Raw genomic sequence first — 23235 nt, forward strand, 5'->3', positions numbered from 1 at the left:
AGCTCCCAGGGCTGCCCTGTCCTTGGTGACAGGCACAAACTGAGGGGCACAGGGAGAGTCCCCTCCATGCAGGGATGCACCTGGACTCCCCCAGAGCCATTTCTGCACAACTGTGTGTGCCCAGCAGCAGGGAGGACACAGCATGCTGCCTGGCCATTCCCAGAGCAGCAGCCAGGCAGAGGCCACCCCTCCTGGGCTGCAGTGAGCAGCACCGAGCCCCTCATGAGGGATGATTGCAATTTCCACAGGGCTGTGTGTGCAGGGAACGAGCATCACTCACAGCAGCCTGAGCTATTGGCTCCTCAGAGCCAGCGGCGTTTGTCTGCAGCCCCTGACGTGACATTAACTATTCATGGCGCTCCGCAGTGTTCAAACACTGCCCCGGCAAAACTGTTGCTACTTTTCAACTTGATTGAGATCTTCCCCAAGCCAGGCTCGGCTGCAGCCAGCACGGGGCTCTCACACGGCAGGAGTGCAGGAGTGACCAGGCGCTCAGCAATGCCCGGGTGCTCAGGAGTGCCAGAGTGCCCAGGTGCTCAGGGATGCAGTGCCCAGGTGCTCAGGGGTGCCCAGGGGCTCAGAAATGCCACAGTGCCCAGGGGCTCTGGAATGGCAGTGCCCAAGTGCTCAGGAATGCCCAGAGTGCCCAGGAATACCAGTGCCCAGGTGCTCAGCAATGCCAGAGTGCCCAGGTGCTGAGGAATGCCCAGAGTGCCCAGGTGCTCAGGGATGCAGTGCCCAGGTGCTGGGCTGGGAGCCATCATTCCCTGCCTCCTCCTCCTCCTCGCAGCTGACCCTCCAGAGCAGTGGGGCACATGGGATTCAGTGCCTGCACCTTTTAATGCAGTGATTTAGTGATTTGCCACCCTGAACACAGCCTCTGCCACCTGCGGCTCCCTGGGGGTGGCTCCAGGTTAGGGATCCATCTCCCAGCACTGACCCCACTGAGGGATCCTTTTGTTAGAATGGGCAGCCCTGGCACAGGTGCCCAGATTTGCTGTGGCTGCCCCTGGATCCCTGCAGTGCCCAAGGCCAGGCTGGGCACTGGGGCTGGGAGCATTTGGGGCAGTGGGAGGCGTCCCTGCCATGGCAGGGGTGGCACTGGGTGGGATTTATGTAAGGTCCCTCCCAACCCAGGCCATTCTGAGTTTCTGTGGTTCCATTTTCCCCCAGTCCCTGCTGCCTGGGATGAGTTATTTGGGATTGCAGCCGGAGCTGATTTGCTGTTGGGAGGACTCTGAGCTCTTGCAGCTGCCCGTGGGGGAGAGGGAATGATCCCCCCCTTCCAGAGCCATTTGGGGCTGGGATTTCTGCTGGGGGTGCCTCTGCAGAGCCCCTCACCCTTCCTGCCTGCTGCTGCTCTGCAGGTTTTCCTGCTGCTGGGGGATTTTGCATCAGGAAGCTTTTCATGGCCCCGCCTGCCCCACTCGCTTTTCAGCTTAATCCTGAGGATTTTGGAGACATTATGGCTCAGCTTTGCATATGTTATTACACAGAAGAGAGGAAAAAACCCCCAACAGCTGAGATTTCTCAAAGCTGGCTGGGAGCTTTAGGCAGGCAGGTTCTGCTAAGAGCCATGCCTTTGAAAATCTCTGTCAATTAGTGCAGTATCTTGGTGCTTTTGGGACAGAGATGGATGCCTCAAACTGGCTCTGATAGCCTTGGAGACACGTGCGGGAAGACACATTCTGCCTCAAAACCAATCTGTTTTTCCTAGTTTGTGCCATGTATAACCCCTAAGCACTAAAACCCTTCAGGTTTGTCCAGCACCTGCCTGGGAATTGGACAGTGCTAGCCTGCATTGAGCAGGGTGGGATTTCCACCTCTCTGTAAAACCCTGCTCCTTCTGCTGGCAGCTGCACTGCTCCTGGGGGTCCCTTCCAGCCCAGGATATTCTGTGGTTCTGGAAAATTTGGCACTGAAGGTGGCTGTGGGAGGGAAGGGCAGAGCAGCTTTGGGATCCTTCCAGGCAGGCATTGCTCATTCCTGCAGGGTCTCTCTGAGCAGAGCTCTCTGCTCTGGGTTATTCACATCTCTCCCTGTTTTCCCATTCCAAAATCCACACCCTGTTTGATCCTCCTGAGCTTCCCAAAGGCAGCTGGTCTCTGAGCTGCCTGGCTTTGCAGAGAGCTCCCTCTGAGAAGGGGACAGACACTGCAGAGCCATCAGGGACAGAGGAAGGGTGAGTGACAATGCTCACTGCACAGACAGGGGCACGATGGACAGAGAAACACAGAGCTCAGCCACGGATCTCCAGGTGAGGGGCACAAAAGGGGCCCAGGTCAATCATTTCACCCTGAGTGTGCAGTGACAGGCGCTGCTGGCTGTCCCAGTGCCACCCAGCGCCACCCAGTGCCACCCAGTGCCACCCAGCGCCACCCAGCGCCACCCAGCGCCACCCAGCGTCACCCAGTGTCACCCAGTGTCACCCAGCGCCACCCAGTGCCACCCAGCGCCACCCAGTGTCACCCAGTGTCACCCAGCGCCACCCAGCGCCACCCAGTGTCACCCAGTGTCACCCAGCGCCACCCAGCGCCACCCAGTGTCACCCAGTGTCACCCAGCGCCACCCCAGGCCCTGGCCCAGTGTGGAGCAGGCTGCCACCCCCTCACTGAGCTCGTCTTCCTCGTGCCAGCAGCACTTTCTTACGGAGCCGCCTGACTCAGCAGCTGGAAACGGGAAAATGTTGTGCACAGCTTCCATCTTAATGAAAAGCATCTTTAAAATTTTAATCAGATGGCTCCACACTGTTCTGTGGATTCAGAGGCTCGGTTGAAATCTGGGCTTCCTGAAAACCACGAGCAGGAGCAGGTGCCAGTGATAAAAGAGTATTTATTTAATTGTTCAGAGCTGCTGCTTGAACTGCTCCCACCCTGCTCCTGAAGGATGCAGGCCTGGCTCAGCAGCAATGCTAACCCTACAGATTTTGGTGCTGCTTTCTTTAACCCAGAGAGCCTCCTGGAAAAACCCACTCTCAGCCTTCCATGGTTGCCTGGTGACACGCTAAGAGCTCATCTGGAAAGTTTAAAGGAGGACAAAACCCAGCTTAAACTCCACCTCAGCAGGCTGGGCCTTGCAATTGTTTGTAGTGAGGGGAAGGAAAAGATGCAGCTCTGAAACACCAGGTTCAGAGTGAGGAAATGGCTGATCCTGTGTCATCCTGGGATGTTGTTTTCCATCCTGGCTGGAAATATTGTTGGCAACTCCATCAAAATGTCCATGTTGCACAGATACTCTAAATGCAGCTGGCATGGAACTGAAATTTCCATTTGGTGTGAAATTCAGACAGGGAAAAGACAAAAAAAGAAGAAGTGTTGCCTGGAATGAGATGGGGAGCCTGGAAGGAAGCCAACCTATTTTTTTCCCACTCAAAACTCAACAGGCCTTTATTTGAATTTCTTTAAAACTGACATATTCATGGAGTTTTCAAACAGGCTTTTTCTGACAAGTCCCCTAATCCCCCAAGCCTTCCCTCCCTCAACAACCCAAGTTTGTCAGATCCTTCCCTGCCAGCTGTAGCTGCAGGCTCCTCCGAGTTCCACACGGAGCTGGGCCCTCCCTGAGGTTCTGGATCCTCAGCTCTATGTACATTTCAAATCCCTGCACATGGGCACCCATCTCATCGAGATGGATATATGCATATTTATTCCTGTACAACTCCTGTAGTCAGCCAGTTCTGGCTGATCAAACCTTCACTTAAAACATATCCTTCTGTGATAAATAAAAACACGGACTGCTCTCTTCCTGCTGGTGAATCACATTCTGGAATCTCCTGCTTGTCTTCTCTCAGTCAGAGTTGGGGCTCGTCTCAGTCTGGGGAAGGTGTAAGTAGGTTGTGTAAAGAGCAGGGGAACAGCTGGAGCTGGCCAGGGGGTTTAGGGTGGGTTTAGGGTGGGTTTGGGGACAGGTTCATCCCCAGAGGGTGCTGGCACTGTCCAGATGCCCAGGGAATGGGCACGGCTGTGACCGTGCTCACAGGGGTTCTTGGATGAGGGAAGAGACGAGGATCTGACTCCGTGGTTCAGAAGGCTGATTGATTATTTTATGGTATATATTACATTAAAACTACACTAAAAGAATAGAAGAAAGGATTTCATCAGAAGGCTGGCTAAGAATAGAATAGCCAAGAATGATAACAAAGGTTTGTGGCTCAGCTCTCTGTCCAAGCCAGCTGACTGTGATTGGCCATTAATTAGAAACAACCCCATGAACCCAATCCCAGATGCACCTGTTGCATTCCACAGCAGCAGATAACCATTGTTTGCATTTTCTCTCAGCTTCTCAGGAGGAAAAATCCTAAGGAAAGGATCCTTCAGGGATGGGAGGAACCTCCTGGTTCACACACAACACACACCTGACAGAAACAGGAATTGATCTGCACACTGACACACACCCAGCAGCAAGGACAGGATCCCTGGATGCTGAGAATCTCACTGAGAGATGGGAGGAACCCCCTGGCTCATACACAACACACACCTGACAGAACCAGGAATGTATCTGGACACTGACACACACCCAGCAGCAAGGACAGGATCCCTGGATGCTGAGAATCTCACTGAGAGATGGGAGGAAGCTCCTGGTTCCCCCCTGGCACTGCAAACACACCAGTGGGAGAAAGCAGCAGCAGGAGGCTGAGCATCTCCCCAGCCTCCACATCCTCCACCCTTCTCACAGCCTCCAGGAGCCATTTCACACCTGGCCCTGCTCTGCTTTCCTGGCATCTCTCAGAAGCACTCCTTGGTTAAGATGTGAAATTCCAGCCAACTGATCGATGTGTGATATTGTAAAATATTCAGGATTCTCAGAGCAGCTTCTTCTCCTAAGTGGGCTTCTCATATTCGTGGGAAAACTCATTAATATTGAAATCCCCACTGACAGAAGGCTTGTAGGCAATACAGCATCAGGAAAAAAACATTCTTGTATTTTACATGCTGGCTTAGAGAGTGGGAATCAATGGACTAAAAACGACCTAGTTCTAGTCCTATTTTTCAGCTGATAGAAAGCAGCTCTCTTGATATTAAATAATGCATCTCTTCAGCAAGCAGTGAATAATACGATTTAGTGTGTTCAAACATTCTGCTGGAATGATGATGCAGGCTCTGAGCACGCCGAATGTCACTGAGCACACCCTGAGACGCTCGTTCAGCTTAAACAGGAATGTTTACCTAATTCCACACATTCACTGGGAGGATGTGCCTTCCCGGGAAGATTCACAAGCACAGAGTTCACCTGCTTGAAGCAGCAGGTGACTGCAGCACTGGAAGGCAGCTATTTCCCCCAGGAGATAATTCCCAGTGTGGCTGGGCCCCAGAAACCCAGAATTAACGGTGCAGGTGCACGGAGCTGGCTGCATGCAGACACCAGCTTTGCCTGAATTTCACACCTGCCTGGGCTCTGGCATGCAGCAACAATGCCCACGATGTGCTCTGAACACAGAGCTGTCAGCTGACTAACAAGGAGGTTTAATATATGGATATTTTCGAGATATTCACCCGTTTGATGCCAAACTACTCACAGCAAGGCCTGGTAGCCCTGTATCAGTCCTGTGTCTGTTACTGGGACAGGAGAACCTCTGGGGCTGGGTGCTGGAGGGTGATTCCCAGCAGCTGATGGAGATGGGATCCCAGGAGGGGGATTTGGGGGCACCAAAGCGGCCACCAAGCATCCAAAGCTCTTGGAGCAAACACACATCTGTCGCACACATCTTTTATGGAAAATCCTTTCCTTGGGATTTCTCCTCCTGAGAAGCTGGGAGGCCTCAGGAACAAAACGCAAACAATGGTTATCTGCTGCTGTGGAATGCAACAGGTGCATCTGGGATTGGGCTCATGGGGTTGTTTCTAATTAATGGCCAATCACAGTCAGCTGGCTTGGACTCTCTGTCCAAGGCACAAACCTTTGTTGTCATTCCTTTCTATTCTATTCTTAGCTACCCTTCTGATGAAACATTTTCTTCTATTCTTTTAGTATAGTTCTAATGTAATATATATCATAAAATAATCAATCAGCCTTCTGAACCATGGAGTCAGATCCTCGTCTCTTCCCTCATCCAAGAACCCCTGTGAGCACAGTCACACATCTGCTTCTAACAGAATTTAGAAGTTAAACTTGCCATGATCCAGGATCTGCTGCCCAAAATGTGAATCACCTTTCCAGAGTCCTTTATAGTTTTGGGAGGAATTGCAGGAGCAGGGATAAGGAAGAGCAGCTGGGTTATGGCACAGCTGGCCCTGCCTCTTGCCCCAGGCCCTTCCCTGCTCCAGGGTTTGCTGCACCAGCATCTCCTGCTGCCATGCAGAGCCCCCCAGCTGCAGGAACACGCTGCTTTCCTCACCAACAGACAGAAATAATGGCAGGAAAGAGCACTGCAAATCCCGAAATTCTGAGTCCAACCCTGCGGATTCTCCTTACACAAAACCACTGATTGATGTAAATGGGATTTGCGACTGCATAAGAGGAGAAAAAACTGGAGGGGTTGGCAGGTTTCCCATGGAACAAACAGAACCTGCTTGAAATGAGGTATTGTTTGGTATCCTGGCGTATTAAATGTGTAAGATATGCAGAAAGGCAGAGCAGGGAGAAGCAACTGGGGTTCAAGGAGTTGTCCAACCTGCCCAAGTGCTCATTTAAACACACGCTTTTGTTCCTGAGAAAATTAAATAACTTAAGGTCCTTCTCTCTCCCACTCCAATTTTTATAAAAGTGCCTCATAAGATGTGAAGTCATTAATTAAAGAAGATTCCTCAATTATTCTCTCTGACCTGTCACAGTTACTTGTTTAGTCAGCGTTAAGAATTCAGCAACATCTTCAAAGGCTTTCCAAGACACCACCTGTGAACTAATTATGCTGAAGGAGGGAAGATTTGTAAGGAGCTGCAGCTCCTGGCGCTGGCTGACAACACAGATACCGACCGTGGCCCCAATTTTGTAACTTTCTGCAGCTAATTCTACATGCTTGAAGCACCGTCGCTCCAAATTAGGAGAGTAAATCCCCAAATGTGTGGAAAGGGGCTCCAGCAGGGAAAGGCACAAATGTGTCACCAGGGCTCTCCAACACGGCGCTGCTTTGCATGAATTAGAAATGTCTTAAATGCTCTGTGCCCTGCTGGGAACTGGGGGGATGCTGAAAGTTCTGCAGGGCTGCTGCAGATTCCTCAGAGAGTCACTCCCAAGGCTGGTCCTTGAGGATGACCCCGGGGGCTCAGGCAGTGCTGATGGGACCCTGAGCATCCTGTCAGGAGCTTCCTGCACTTCTGGGGAGCCTTGGTCCCCTTTGGGGTGCTCTGGCTCAGCACTGAAACCCCAGCAAGGGTCTGTGTCCTGCAGCAGCCAAGCCTTCTCCAGGGAGCACAGCACACCCCCTGAAGCTGTGCTCAGGAGCTGAAGGATGGTGGTAATTAGCTAATTAGCTGCACAGCCCTGACTGAGCAGGAAGCAGCTGATGCTCTGGTTTGTGACTGATGTGAGACACGAGGCTAAAATGAGTTCCTATGGATTATCCATGGTTGGTATTCCTGCATGAGGGAAGCAGGGCAGGCAGACCCAAAGGGCTCCTGGCCAAAGCCTCCCGGGAGGATTTGAGCAAAGCCAGAAACGTTGGCCCTGCTCATGGCAGGGGTGGAATGAGATGGTTTTAAGGCCCCTTCCAGCCCAAATCATTCTGTGATTCATGGTAATTCTAATTTTACAGTCATAAGCAGCTGTGGACAGTAACCCAGGTTTTCTGCCTCCATCTCCCAGCCCAACGTGCTGCCTCCACTGCTGGTGCTGCACACATGAGGGACTCAGTTCCCAGCACTCTGGGAAGGTTCTCATTGCCTCTGCAGCTGAATAACTTGGTTACAATAGTGCTGGCATTTTCCAGCTATTTACCAGGCTAAAATTAGCTGAGTAGAGGGACTATCACAGTGTTATTTAATTATGGAAGGCAAACAGAACAGTTCATTGCAATGTCACTGCTGCTACCAGGGCTGATTTCCAGGAGGAAAGACTCAATAATAAATTTGCAACCATTTTGAGAACTGTCTTTAAGCCCTCCTCCCCTTTTCTGTTGTCTTTCAGCAGAACAGATGTTGGTTTTCAACTGCAAACTGAGCTCAGTGCTTTCCTTGGTAATTTAAAGTTTGATTTGCTCATGTAGTTTATAACTATTGCAACTTTAATGGCTCCTAAATTTTTCCACTATTGTGTTCAGAGGTTTTCATATTCTCAATTTCATGTTTGTAAAAGGCCCTCTCTATTTAGCACTGAGCTTTCAGAATTAAGAGACGGATCATTATTAAAGGCCTCTATTCCTTTCCACCCCCCCATCTCCATGCCGCTCCCAGAAATACACATAATTTTGCTCATTTGGTGCAAATTTCTGCAGACAAGAATTCAAACACTTCTCAAAGCTGTGTTACTTGAACAGCAGCTTTTGAAAATGAGGAACAACTGTGACTCTGTTGGAGCACTCACTTATGCAGATCAAACCCAGAAATGCTACTGGAGCCCATTCCAGCTGCAACCCCCCAGCATTACCCCTCTTTCCCAGACAGAGCTGGAAGAGGATCAGGCTGAGAGCCCTTTTTCAGGAGTTACAAACCCCCGAGTTAAACAGCACCAGAGTGGGGCTCTCCTATCGCCGCTTTGCACGACCAGTGCAGCGGCGACCCTTTCCTTCTTCTCAGCCTCTCTTAACTCAAATAATAATTCCCAGCTTGTTTCCAACTGCTTGGCACTCCAAAGCAACTGTGGAAATGCCAAGGACAGGGACTTTTATTGCAGGCACTATCAGCTTTCTGCAGCCCAGTCCACCCTCCCATGCCGTGGGTTTGGATGGAGATGTCATGCAGAGGTTTTGCTGCGGCTCTGGCTGCAGGCACAGGACAATCTCTGCCCTGGAGATGGAGACAGGGCAGTGATTCTGCCCTAGAGGGTATGGAGAGCTTTGGGAAGCTCCCTGGGAGGGCAGGGGGGCAGCACCTCTGCCCCCGGAGTGACACTGGAGCTTGCCCTCCCTAAGCGCTTTGATTAAAGCTCTGCAGATTTAAACACTTGTCTTGCTGCTCCTGTAGGTCTGGGGGTGCTGGAATCACCTGTGCCTGCCTTTCCTTCTGCAGCCCTTGGTTTAACCTGCCTCACTTGGTTTATCACCTCGCTGCTGTGGCTTTCTGGCACAGTCCTCCCAATCTTTTAATCTCAGTTAGGAAATAAAAGCGCACATCTGGTGAAGGTTTTGCCAGAGGAAAATTCTGCTTGTTTTTGTCTCCCAGATGGGATATTGGGAAGGAATTGTTCGCTGTGAGTGTGGGCAGGCCCTGGCACAGGTGCCCAGAGCAGCGGGGGCTGCCCCTGGATCCCTGGCAGTCCCCAAGGCTGGGCTGGAGCACCCTGGGACAGTGGGAGCTGTCCCTGCCATGGCAGGGGTGGCACTGGGTGGGATTTGAGGTCCCTCCCAACCCAAACCATTCCACAGTTCTGTGACCAGCTCCACTGAGGGTGTCCTGCAGCAACAGGAGAGAACGGGGATGCAGCAGGAGCCGTCAGGAGCTGTGAACACCCTCCAGGCACACAGAGGGATTCAGTTCCCTCCATCCCCTCCTGGCACTGGCAGTGCAAACACCTCCCAACAGCTCCTGGCTCCGTCCCACGGCCAGTCGGAGACGAGACAGCGAGAAATCTGCACATCCTCAAACCAACATCCACATGGGCCACAACACCAGCAAGGAGTCGGGGGTGAGGTGGTTCCAGAGCAGGGGATTGCTGACACGGAGCAGTGCCCTGCCCAGCCCCACCGGGACACACCATGGCAGGCACAGCGATGGGAGAGCTGCTCCAAACAGGGAGAAAGAGGACAAGACACACAGGCTGCGGGGAGACACACCAATGGAAGCACAACGACAGGGACAGCCCAGCACTACCACGACACAGCAGCCCGGGCCAGCCCCGGGCACCGATGGCAACGGGGCACCGACCCTCCTCGGGGGATACTGACCTGGGCTTGACACACGACTAGAGGTAGTAGGCTCAATAATTTCTACAAAAAGGGAAAAGGAAAAAAAAAGAAAAAAAAAAAAAAAAGAGAACATTTGGGAGTTAATCACACATGGAAGACAAGTACAGAATGAGACAGCAAACATCATGCAAGAGACAGCGCAGTTTAACCTGGCGTGGGGCTGGACAGAGCTCTGTGCTGGAGCTGCAGCCAGCACTGCTCTCACCGCCACGGCTGTGCACACCACCAGCACCAGCACCAGCCAGGCTGCTGCCCTGGGCCCTCCAGCTCCAAAGCATCCTCCAGGGAGCCACTGGCACCTGGCTGAGGGAAGGGCTGTGCCCACTCCGGTGCAGGCAATTTCCTCCCGTGAATATCAGTCAGGGTAACGGTTTTGAACAAAGAATGTTTTAAGGCAATAGTTTTGTGCTTGGGTGAACTTTTAAGAAGGCACATCTTTTTAATTATTGAAGTCTTTCCAGAAGAGAACATTTCTCAGAAACATCAAACCCATTTGGAAGTTGTTTACTTCCCCCAGGGCAACCAATACAAACAGGCAAAGTTAAGAGAAGACACAGTTCTCCTGCATCCTGCCTAATGAAACAATCACCTGTGGCTTTTCATTATAATTTGACTTTAGAATTCATTATTCTGGGCCTTTTTATTAGCTTTGAATAGCGCTATGCAAAATGAAATACCGGTCCCAATTAATCTTGCACGGAAGCAAGCTCCCATCTCAATGCAGCAATTCAATACTGCTCATAAAAAAGGTTTAACAAAATTACCAAGCTCAAAAGATCATTGACCATATCTTGACTATAACAAGAAACTAATGAAAAAAAATGAGAGCGAGTTGACAAGCAGGGATGTGCAGGGAATGGCTGAGCACACACCAGCTCCTGGCCAATTTTGAGGGTATTTTTTTTTCCACCTAAAATTGCTTTTCAGGTTAATACTGTGCAAACACCAGTCCAAGAGAAATAGCAGACAAATATTTCCCCAAATAAAAAGTTATGAAGTTTCTTTAGCCAGCTGCTAAACTTGTGCTAATGCAGATGAATGTTTCCAACCTTAAAGCCAATTACTCAGCACCTTGACAAACACACCGTGGGTGCTGATGAACCCAAAGCACGTCTTAAAAGTGAAATGGAATTTGAGCTGCGTTACACTTTTAATTGGCATTAAAATCCATGAAGTTGGAGACTCCTTCAGCATGAAAAGGGTTTCAGGTTTCCCATCCCAGTGCAGGAGCAGTGGAAATACTGTGGACAGATGGGTCTGTCCCTGATATCCCGCATCAGTCAGCATGAGGCAAAAAGGGAAATTCAACCTGAGGGAAAAAGGGAAACATCACAGGGAAAAAGGGAAACTCAATGTGAGGGAAAAGGGAAAGTCAACATGAGGGAAAAAGGGAAATTCAATGTGAGAGAAGAAGGGAAAAAACACAGGGAAAAAGGGAAACTCAATGTGAGGGAAAAAGGAAAATTCCACACAAGGGGAAAAGGAAACTCAACATGAGGGAAAAAGGAAAATTCAACATGAGGGGAAAAGGGAAACTCAGCACAGCAAATGCTCCCACCCCAAAATGCTCCCCTGGGAAAGGAGGCTGTGCTCCTGCACAGACCAACCCTGCCTTCAGCATGAGAAACAGGAATTGGGGTCCAACAAGAGACTCAGAGAAAGCAAAAACCTATCAAGATTTCATTGATTTTGTATTTTAATGGTTGTTTTAAAAGTGTGACAATAATTTGATTTAATTCTCCTTAACTTCTCCCAAACCTTCATGTTCTGAGCAATTACAGCCTGCTCCTCATGGATAATTCCCAAACTGGCTCAAATGCGTTGTGCAATGATGAAAAAAGTTATTTTTCTGGCTACCTTAGGTTAACAGCATCTTTTTCTTGAGAATTTAGGACTCATCCTCAGACTGTGGCTTCCTGGAAAAGTTCCTCTTGCTGCAGATGAACACCATTCTTTCCAACAATCAGGCAAATTAACACAACCAGTCAGTACAATATTTCATTAAAAAGCAAGTACCCTACCCAAACCAGCAGGGGTTGTGCTGGGATCGTGTCTCCCCAGGAAACGTCAGATCTAGACTTAATTATAGGTGCTTAAGGTAGCATAAAGTCACAGATTCCTGCCAGCACTGAGGGTGGAAGCGAGGGCGGTGATTTCACGTATTATTCTTGCAAAAAAATCTCATTTTTAAACACATTATTAGATCAAGGCATTGGAGAGACGGATCTATTTCTAGTTTCAAGTTCTGAAACTCTTTGCAAATCTTTATTCATGAAAATGTTCAGGTCTATGGAGAGAAAACAAAACCAGCTGGTTCTGCAGGAGCACGCTAGGCTGGTTCATTCAAATTAAAATTTGTTGATGACTGCTCGGGAGCACGGGGAGGCAGGGATGCGTGGGCAAGAGCGGCACTATCTGCACTGCGCCTTCCTGAGACCCCGTCCTACGGTGCCAGGGCTGCTCACATTTCCAGGGCTGCTTGTGGAGAAGGGATCTGCAAGTCTAATGGAAACCCGGGAGTTTGTGTGCCATTCCTGTGGCTCACAAGTTCTCCCGGAGCTGAACCCTGGGGCTCTGGGGGAGCAGTGAGTGCCCAGCAGCTGCTGCTGTGCCCTGGCAGAGCTGGGGCTGGGTGGGCAGGAGCTGGGTGCCCTGCAGAGCCACCTCCCCCGGGCACAGCACAGCCAGACCCAGCTCGCTGCTTCAAAGCAGAGCTTTAGGTCAGGCTGGGCTCAAAAACTCAAAACCAGGAATGTTCTGGGTATGGAGATACTGGCACAGCATCCCTGGCTGCCAAACACACCTGGAGAATTGGGGATTTCTGCCCAGCTCTCAATGCACCAAGCTCCTGATTGACTTCTGTCGCAGACATCTTCTCATGAAAATCCTTTCCTTAGGATTTCTCCTCCTGAGAAGCTGGGAGGCCTCAGGAACAAAATGCAAACAATGGTTATCTGCTGCTGTGGGATGCAACAGGTGCATCTGGGATTGGGCTCATGGGGTTGTTTCTGATTAATGGCCAATCACAGTCAGCTGGCTCGGACAGAGAGTCGAGCCACAAACCTTTGTTATCATTCTTTCTATTCTTAGCTTAGCCAGCCTTCTGATGAAATAATTTCTTCTATTCTTTTAGTATAGTTTTGATGTAATATATATAATAAAATAATAAATCAAGCCTTCTGAAATATAAAGTCAGATCTCCATCTCTTCCCTCATCCCAAGACCCCTGTGAGCACCGACACACGTCCTGGCCTGAAGTCCTCAGGGAAGGAATTTTCCCTCGCATCCAAACTAAACCTGCCCTGGAGCACAGGGAAATGCTCTGGCATCGGTGCTGGTGTGGCAGCCCAGCCCTGCTGGGAAATGTGGGTGCAGGAATCCCCAGCACCTTGCCATGGGAAGCAGTAAAGGCTGCTGTGCTCCTTAAAATCAGTTCTGTTTGGGGATGGTGAGCCGGATCTAACGCTGGAAATGACCCAGACAGGCAGCAGCTGAGAGGGTTTAAATGCAGAGGGAGGATAAACCCCGGGGATTTGCAGCTGCAGCTCTAATCCTCAGAAGGGAAACCTCTGGAGAGTGTACGCACTACAGACAGCTGGCCAGGGAGTGAGGTTAAATGTCAAGGACGTTCAGCACTGCCTTTCACCAAAGGCACAGAGATTGTATCCAGAAATTCCTACCATAAAGGAATGGCAGAAAAGAGCTGGCAGAGAAAACCTCTTATCAGAGTGGGACACCGTCCCATGAAAGGGCGCACAAGGAGGCAAATTACAGGGAATAAAAGGAATTGGCTGCAAAAAGGCCCTGTCTGGGAAAGCCAGAACAGGGAGAGAACCACAAAGCAAACCTGAGGGAGGCACTCCCTGCCCCCAGAGACTGCACCATCCCCAAGGCTGGAAGAGACCTCAGACCACAAAGTTAAACAGCACCATGCCCACCCAACCACACAGTGAGGGAATGAGGTGTCCCGAGAGAAACGAGAGCCCCTCTGCTCACACACAGGAATTCAGGACCCACACCTATTTTTGTCTCAGCTTTATCACAAGCTGAAACCCCGGCACTCTGCATAAAAACATGGGAATGGAAATTGCCAGACCAAAGTTAAAGCAAAATTCAATCAGCTCAGGAGGCTGAGGTCAGAGGGATTTAAATATGTTTGCACATAAAATTGTCAAAACAACAGTAAATTCCCAGGCAGGGGAGGACAGCGGGGCTGAGAATTACAGACGTGTTCCAGGAGGGCAGGACCCACAGCTGCAGCTTCCTGACATCCAGGGCTTGGGAAAAATATGAGCTGCAAGGAGCTATTAGGGGATACAGGCAGGTAAAAACAAGCAAGTAAATAAACCCTGACTTCAGTTTACCAGGGGCCAATTACTTGTAATTATTTGCCCAGCAAGAATCCTTGTAGGTGGTGAGGAAGGCAGCGATTCCTCAGCCCCTGTTTGCACAGCAAAGGGAACAAATTCAGGGCAGATTCCTCCAGAACTCGGGTGGGGATGGGCACCTCTCGTGGCTGTGCTCACACTGCTCCTTGGAGCTCCTGAAACAAACCCCAGCTCCCGCGAGGGGGAAACCTGGGCAGGGATTACCCGAGGGAGCAGAGCACTGCCCCCGGCTCCTGTCCATGGAAAAACCCAGATTTCATCCCCAGAGAGGAGGGGGAGCTCAGCAAAGGGCCCCGCAGTGATCTCAGCCTGTGCCCCAGAGACATCCATGCCAGGAGCAGCTCCCAGCAGAGCCACAGCAGCCTGGGCACTGCCCAGGGCATCACAGCTCCTTCCCATCCCATCTACCCATTCCTATTCCCATTCCATTCCATTCCATTCCATTCCATCCCATTCCCATTCCAAAGGCTTGTTCCCTTTTCCATTTCCCTGCAGCCCCCTCCCAGCCCCAGCTCAGCACCAGCCCATCCCTGGGACCAGGTCTAGAGTCAAAGCTACCAAACTTTCTGTTACACTGGCACCTTATTTTATCACCCTGCAGCAGGTCCAAAAGCAAACTGTTGTGCTTGGAGCAATTAAAGCTGCTAGGGGGACACCAGGTTTTAAAAGTGAAAAATGTGCTTTACTGTGAGTAAAGCCACGCCTAACTTCTGGCTTGGGGAACAAAACAGCAACGCTGCAATGAATTCTCAGTGCAATGAATTCTCCTCTGTTTCAGTGTCAGAAAACCCAGCCTGTTTCCCAAGGAGCAGAGGCTCTGGAATGTTCCAGGGCTTTGTGCAGCCCCTCAGTGGTGACTGTGGTCTCTGCCACCCTCAGGGCTGTGTCAGGGCAGGTTCAGGGCGGGCACCAGGTGAGGTCCTGGCTCTGGCACTGCCCAGGGAACGGGCACCTTCCCCAGCCCGTCGCAGCCCTGGGGTGCCCAGGGTGGCATTGCTGGGAGGGTCCCAAGGGGAATATTTCCCAGCTGGAGAATGCAAAAAGCTTCTTTCATTTCCATCTGCGTCAGTGCAATTGTTTGACTTTGATATTTTGACTTGGAGGAATCAATAGCTGGACCAAAACACAACTGACTGTTAAATACCAACTCATTAGTTAATTAAAAAAATGCTCATAACTGCTTCCATTTATGACCTCTGATAATTAACTGGGTTTATTTAAGCTAATCTCCCCCAGGCTTCATCAGCTTTGTTAAAGATTAATGATTTATTGTGAAATCGAGGTCTTTAAGCCCAGGGAAGCCAGAGCCTGTTGGAGTACCACGAAAAATGGAAAAACACTTCATAATAAATCTTTGGGATGGAAACTCTGAGTGGATGGGGCAGAGACGTGACCTTAATTTATTCTGTGTCTCTCTCTCACCCTTAATATTTTGCAATTACAATTAGAGCTTTTCTGCAGGTTTGAGTTATTACACCTTAATTGCCTCATAATGGTTTATTTTATTTAAATGTTTTATTCTTTTATTACAGCATGATAAATATTTAATAGTGCTACACCGGTGAGACGTTAAAAAAATAATAATTGTGAACTTGAAGTTTGAGGGCTGAAATTGCCAGGGAGTTTTCTCGCTCCATCCTCTACACCTCCGGCTGATTGTTTTGCCTGATAGCAGGGGCTTCTCAATAAATATTCAAATGTTTCTAAGGGTGTAGAAAACCACATTATTGACAGCTTTTTGTGCCCTGTTGTAAAAGAAGTCCAATGGAAGGCAATTTTTAAAGCCTCCAGGTTTGTGGATTCCAGCCCTGAGTTTCAGACTTGTTCTCACCTGGCAGCACAAAGGGATGGATCTCAAATTTGACTTAAATTCAGATGAAATTTGATTTCTTGATGGAAAGGCAGAGAAAGATATTAAACACATTGTTTTAATGCTCCAGTCTACCAAAATATTTTTATTTATTTATTTTTAATGAGTTCCAGAGTGAACAGTCATGTTTTATGTAGGATGAATGATTTCATAGGAAAAAAAAATTTAATTTAATTTAATTTAATTTAATTTAGTTAAATTAAATTTAATTTAATTTAAATGTGAGGGGCGGTGTTATGTGTGTGTGTGAACCAGCAACAGACAAATTTATATTTTAATTAAAACATTCAAAATAACATTTTAATAGAAGGTCACACATTTGATTCTCTTGGCAGTAAAAATATGCAGTTTCCTTCCTCACTCTCACAACAATTTCACATCTATAAGACACTGGTATATGTTCAAGGCTTTACCTTTCGCAGGACTGCCTGTATTTTGAATAAATGAATAAATCAGGGAACACTGTCCTCAGCAAATGGATGCTGGCAAAAGCAGCCATTCATTTGCAGGCCATTTTTTGTGTATCGTGAAAATATCCCCAATAATGTGAGGGCACATTTGCATCAGTATTTACGGCACCAAACCATTAAAAATGAAAATATGCAACATAGAAAGAAAAAATGTACTATATTATCCATGGATTTTGTCAGATTTGAGAAATAAGTGTGAGCAGTGAGATCTTTACAGGTTTCAGAAGGACCCCCAGCACTTGCACCCCACCTTGGTGTGCCTGGAGAGGCACAACTCAGAGAAAACCTAAACCAGAGCAGGTCAGGAAGAGGGAAAACCACTGAATTTCACACATTTGGAAGTGTCTGTATCACCAAAGGGACGTGAAAGACAATGCTTTGATTTAGTTATTCAAAGTACACTGTTCTAAATGATAAACAGTATTTGCTCACTGGTCCTCATTCCCCATTTCACATTCTTCCAGGGAAAACTGCTGCTTTAATGATTTTTACAGCTGTTGAGACCGTAACAGAATGAAGAGAAAGTGACAAAGTTGTCCGTGTCCTTTGAGCCCGGTCCTTCATTCATATGGATAAACGGAAGCTCATGAATAATGCAGACCTGGAAATCTGCTAGCATTTTTCCTGCTCAGAAACATATGATTAGCACTGCTCTGACTCCCAGCAACGATATTCCTGTTCTCAGAGGTCACTCTCCAAATCCGCACAACTGTCGCTGTATTTCTGGGGACGAACACGGCACAGGGGCCACCCGTGAGGGCAGGTGGCACAGGCACTCGTGTGTCACTGCCCAGGGCAGTGCCAAGCCCACCTGCACAGGTGACCCAGCAGCTCACCAGGGGCTGGAGGGACTCCGATCCCATCCATTCTGACAGCGCAGCCCTGGGAAATGCTAAAGACAGACTCTGAAAATGTTGGGCTTTGTGTTTTCTCAGATCACTGCACCTGCACAAGCAGTATGATCAAAGATATAATTGTTAGATGTGATGATTGTTTAGTAGTTAAATGTAATTATTATATAATCATAGGAAGAATCATGAGAAACTATGTTGGAAATTTAAGGGGGGCTATGTTTGGCTGAAATCTATGTATACAATAGAACAATAAAAGTTTAATAATTAACATGAAAGTTATATAAGGATAGAATATAAAAACACGTTCATCTCGGATGTATGGCCGGAGTCAGATTTGGGTTGTAATACCCCCATTCCCAGAGCTCTTAATAAAAAGCACCGCATATAATCGCTTATGTGATTATGTGTTTTTGAACGCTAACAATTCCACCCCTGCCATGGCAAGGGACACCTTCCATCATCCCAGGGTGCTCCAAACCCAGCGTCCAGCCTGGCCTTGGGCACTGCCAGGGATCCAGGGGCAGCCACAGCAAATCTGGGAATTCCATCCCAGCCCCTGCCCACCCTGCCAGGGAACAATTCTGCCCAAATTGGTACCTTGGGGTTTAAGTTTTTCTGGTCTGTTTTGGTGTGCAGCTTTTAGCTTTGTTTTAATGTCACTAGGATCTCTTCACACAACAATCCTGCTCCAGCTGGAGACTCAAGGACAATCTCTTCAAGCTTCAGGCCCAAAGCATAAACAACAGCAGGCAGGCAGGCAAGAAAGGAGGGTGAAACTTCATCATTTGAAGCTATTAATTTGACAGTTGGCTCCTGCATGCAAGTGGACTGAAACTTATAAAATGTGAGATTTCATGGCCTCTTTTGCTCCCATCTTGGAGCCATCCAGACAGAGCCATGGCTGTGGCTCGGGTACTGCCAGGGTGAGGCCTTTGGAGGCCCTTGCATAAATATCCAATTTATTTCTCTTAACTCCATCTAGTCTCTGCTCCAGCTCTTCAGGGCATCACTGCCCAGTGTCCCAGCCATGGGATCCATGGATTCCCAGCCCTGTTTCCCTCATGCTCCATGGATTCCAGCAGCTCTCCCTCATGCTCCATGGATTCCCAACACCCTCTCCTCATTCTCCATGGATTCCTAGCCCTGTCTCCCTCATTCTCCATGGATTCCCAGCAGCTCTCCCTCATTTTCTGTGGATTCCCAACACCTCATGCCCCAGCCCCTGCACGGGCCGAACACGTGCCCAGAACTGGAAACTCTTCAAGTGCTCTGCTATTTGCTTTCACTGGCACAGCAATTTGTGAATAAGTTATTTAGTAATTACTGTGTAATTATAGCTCTGCTGATCCCTGACGAGCCGAAATCCACAGACAATGCCTATCAAATGAATCATTACAATCTCTATAAATTACACGGGAGATGTGCCCATGTCATGATGAGATTCATGAAATGACTACAGTTTCTGTGAAAGGAGATTAATTAAGATGGAGTTAGAGTTTAAGAAGGAGCAGATTATGCTGCTGTATGCCCATCCCTGGGGACACCTCTGGCTGCTGTGCCCAGCCCTGGGGACACCTCTGGGTGCTGTGTCCAGCTCTGGATCCTCAGCACAGCAGGGACAGGAGCTCCTGGAGCTGAGCAAGGGCCTGGAGCATCTCGGTGCCCAGGAAAGGCTGAGGGAGCTGGGGCTGCTCAGCCTGGAGAGGAGCCCCAGGGAGAGGGACCTCAGCCCTGGGTGTCCCTTGGTGTCCCCTGTGTGTTTAAAATGTATTTTCTGATCTCTCTGAAAACTCGGGATATCCCTGATCAATATCTAATTCATTTGTAAAGCCACCTGAGCTTTGCTCAACAACTGGATATGAAAATAAGTTCTGCACTTAATAACCCTCTAATGAAGGAGGGCTTTGCATTGGGTGGAGGATTGGCCTCTGATCAGTGTGAGTGACTCTCTCCTGGGCCTGGCTTATGAGAAAACTTCCTGATGCAGCCCCAGCAATATTGCAATAACCCACTTTTCCTGCCCCGGAGAGACAGGAATTGCCTTCAGTGCCTTACCTGGGGACTGTTCCCTCCTCTGTTCCTGTCTCCCCTTTCTGAGCCTCCTCCCTCCCTCCTCCCCACATTTTGAGGCCAGTTTGTGTTCCAGTCTGTGCAATAAATCTATATCATTATTTATAGTGCTATTTACAGCACATCTTGTCTTCATCCCATTTGTTACACAAGGTACTCTTTGTATTTTCCATTTTTCATTTCCAGTTGCAGTGCAGCGGGGCAGGGAGCGGAGAGGAGCCCAGCAGTGAACCCTGGTGTGGGTTTTAGTGCAGGGCCAGGTGAGCCCCAGGGAGGCACAGCTGTCCTGGAAACAGAGCAGGGATGGGCAGAGCCTGCTCGGAACCAGGCCTGGGGAAACCCTCAGGGCTCTGCAAAGGCAGTTCCAAAAGCACAGCTTGGAACCAGGCATCCTTCATACAACATCCTGCTCTGATACCGACAGGAGCCAGTTTTTTAAACTCTGCGCTTGATTGAGATGAGTAAATTGAATTATCTTGATGGAGAAGATGAAGAAATGCACAGAACTACCTCTGGCTGTAAAATTACATTTAAAAACCCCAACAAAATAACCCAACAAAACCCACATTTATGTCCCCCTTTATTCAGATAAACCACAGTTTGATCCTGACTCAGATTTCCCATCCTACAGGCATTTCCTCACGTACCTGCAGCACCCTGGACAGCTCAGCACCTCAGAAAAAGGGCTGGCGAAAAATGGACCATTTATTGCCTAAATTAAAGCTGCTACATCGTCATAGGGTGCAGCCACTCCGTGAGATTTGCTCCTTCCTTCCTCACATCCCCAGCAATTTAAAATTTCTCTTCCTTCCCTTGGAATATAATTTTAACTGAATAAATTAACAGAATTTAAATGATCCAGTCCTCATGCTTGCGTTTTATTTTTGAATAAAGTTAGTGAATCCAAATACTGCCAAGCCTAAAAATCTGAATATCAGGGCGATTTATGAAGAATGGTCTCTATAGGAACATCACCTTCACCCACAGTAAAATTCAGGTTATTTCTCTAGGTGCTTCCCACAGTAAAATTCAAGTTATTTCTCTAGGTGCTTCATGCAGGACATTTAAAAGTCAGGAAATCAGCTTTGTTACTTTAGATACATGGGGGGAAAAGGAAGTTTCTGAAAAATTCATTACAGACGCTTTTCTGTGAATAGTTCTGATATCACAAATCAAAGCCTCTGATGCCAGAGGCTTGGAAGAGCCCCGAGAAGGGAAAGCTTTTATGCTCAATTTATTATTGTAAATCCAGTCCAAATCTCCACACACAAACCTGGAGGAGGAATTAAGGCCAGCAGTAATTGAGCTCTTGATTTTTGAGGCTCGTTGAGGCACCTCAGCATTTTGTTACCTCTGTGGTTCAGCACAGAGGTTAATTAGTGCTCTGGTGTGGGCTCGCTGAAAACCTCTTGTTTTTTAAACCTCTGAAGTTATTTTTAGCTTTCTTGCAGCCAAAAAAAAAAAAAAAATTAAAAAGTATTTATTTTTCCCCTTCCTCCTTTCATTCAGCTGCCCAAGTGCCCAGAGCTCACAGCAGCTCCCAGGGAAGTGCAGTGAAGCTCTGGAATCACCATTTCTCTGCATCTTCTGGTAATCCCCAAATTACAAACACCTGGCTCGGTAGAAGCACACAAACTTTACAGGTAGATGTTTGGGTTTAAGCAAATGCTTTTGTCAATTAACCCAGAATTTGTCTGGGAAATTATTTCAGTTTTGGCATTTTCCAACCCGTTAGATTATTTGCTTAAATACAAATTCTTTGTATTTTCAATTTTTTTAAAAATTTCCTGTGAGGTTTTGTACTCTGAGAAGGAACTCGAGGTACAGCGAGCTCTGCCCACGGGTGCCTCTCACCCTGAGGGGGCACAGGCAGGGGATTAAATTCCATGGAATTTTTAAATTAAATTTAAAATTTTAAATTCCGTGGAATGTTTTAATCATTGCTTGGAGCACACTCTGAGGGGCAGGGGGGACTGTGGGGTGTGTGCAGGGCCAGGAGGTGGGTCAGGAATTGCTGTGGGTCCCTCCCCACCCAGGATATTCCAGGATTTTATAATAACTAACTGATAATTGAGATGAAGATTTGGCCATGCCTCAACCCCTCTGATTTAAGCAGGTGGGCAAGAAGAGGGGTCTGAACCCTGTGAGCTGTGGGTAACTGCACAATTTGTGCATATAAACACAAATGGAACAAACCAGAGCATTGGAACAACTTCAGCAAAAACCCACAGCAAAGATCTCTCGGCTTGTCTTTGATTTTTGTTTGATTTTTCCCTGATCCACTCTCAGGCTTTAAATTTCCTCTACACGTCAAGGAGAAACTTGTGTTCCTGGCCTTGCTCAAACGGGTTATTTCTGCCTCATCCCATCTCAGTCACTTATTGTCATATAATTCATAATAAAGCTCAAGCTGGAAAATGGATTTAGAGAAAATTCCTCCATAACTCTCGGTAATTGTTACCTGGAGCAGCAGTTGGCATCCATATGGAAGGAGCTCGAACCCAGCGTTTAACAGAATTGTTATGACTTGCACAAATGGGGGATTTGGCCATTTATCTCATTCTCTGGGATACATGAATCCGAGGTGCAGAGTTGCAGCAATGTGCTCTGGAGCAGCCCTGCCAGGGCAGGGGGCTCTGGCTCAGCTGAGCCGCTGTGCCAGGGCACAGGGGAGGGCAGGGAGGTTTGCCTGGATGGCAATGCCAGAATCTGGGAATTCTGGGGCTGGCTGGCCGCTCTCAGAGCTGTTTCCCATTGGAACAGCAGCGCTCCATCAATGCCCTGGGTCTCTGAGGGAAGTGGCTGTAAATCTGTGCATTCACAGCCCTGCTGCTCCCAATTCTCACCAGCTTGTTGGACTCCGGGAGCATTTCACTGTGGAGTGGATGTGTAGTTATGGTATTTTATGAAAAATTCTTTCCTTAGGATTTCTCCTCCTGAGAAGCTGGGAGGCCTCAGGAACAAAATGCAAACAATGGTTATCTGCTGCTGTGGAATGCAACAGGTGCATCTGGGATTGGGCTCATGGGGTTGTTTCTAATTAATGGCCAATCACAGTCAGCTGGCTCGGACACAGATCTGAGACACAAACCTTTGTTATCATTCCTTGTTATTCTATTCTTAGCCAGCCTTCTGATGAAATCCTTTCTTCAATTCTTTTAGTATAGTTTTAATGTAATATATACCATAAAATAATAAACCAGCCTTCTGAACCATGGGGTCAGATCCTCGTCTCTTCCCCCATCCTGGCATCCCTGTGAACACGGTCACATGGGTGCCCTCAGAATAGGAAGGAATGATAACAAAGGTTTGTGGCCCAGACAAAGAGTCTGAGCCAGCTGTGATTTGCCATCAATTAGAAACAGCCACATGAGCTCAGGACAGCACCCAGGGAGGGGTGAAGGGACAATGAGCTGCAGGGCTCCAGTTCTCTGCACACTGATGGCTCCTGGAGACCTTGGGCTGCACCCAAACCTTGCTAAATCCATATCTGTCCTCTGACTGACTGCAGCAGGCTTGCAGCAGGCTCCTAATGAGAACAGGAATTTTCATTTAAGCTTATAAATATATATATATATATACCTAC

At 48.4% G+C, this 23235-nt stretch overlaps 1 protein-coding gene across 4 annotated transcripts in view; it reads right to left on the minus strand.

The window, feature by feature from the left end:
• Nucleotides 1-23235, minus strand: part of NEGR1 (neuronal growth regulator 1) — a 151185-nt gene that overhangs the window by 12969 nt on the left and 114981 nt on the right. For 2 of the 4 annotated variants that reach the window (XM_063166341.1, XM_063166344.1), the window contains exon 7: nucleotides 9977-10018. The exons of 1 other annotated variant lie outside the window; for it this stretch is intronic. In XM_063166341.1, the coding sequence (XP_063022411.1) occupies nucleotides 9977-10018 (42 nt within the window). Of the gene's footprint in view, nucleotides 1-3140; nucleotides 3257-9976; nucleotides 10019-23235 lie in introns of those variants that run through there. One more of the 4 variants, XM_063166342.1, reaches the window with a different exon arrangement.

This window comes from Melospiza melodia, chromosome 11 (assembly GCF_035770615.1).
Source record: "Melospiza melodia melodia isolate bMelMel2 chromosome 11, bMelMel2.pri, whole genome shotgun sequence".
Lineage (NCBI taxonomy): Eukaryota > Metazoa > Chordata > Aves > Passeriformes > Passerellidae > Melospiza > Melospiza melodia.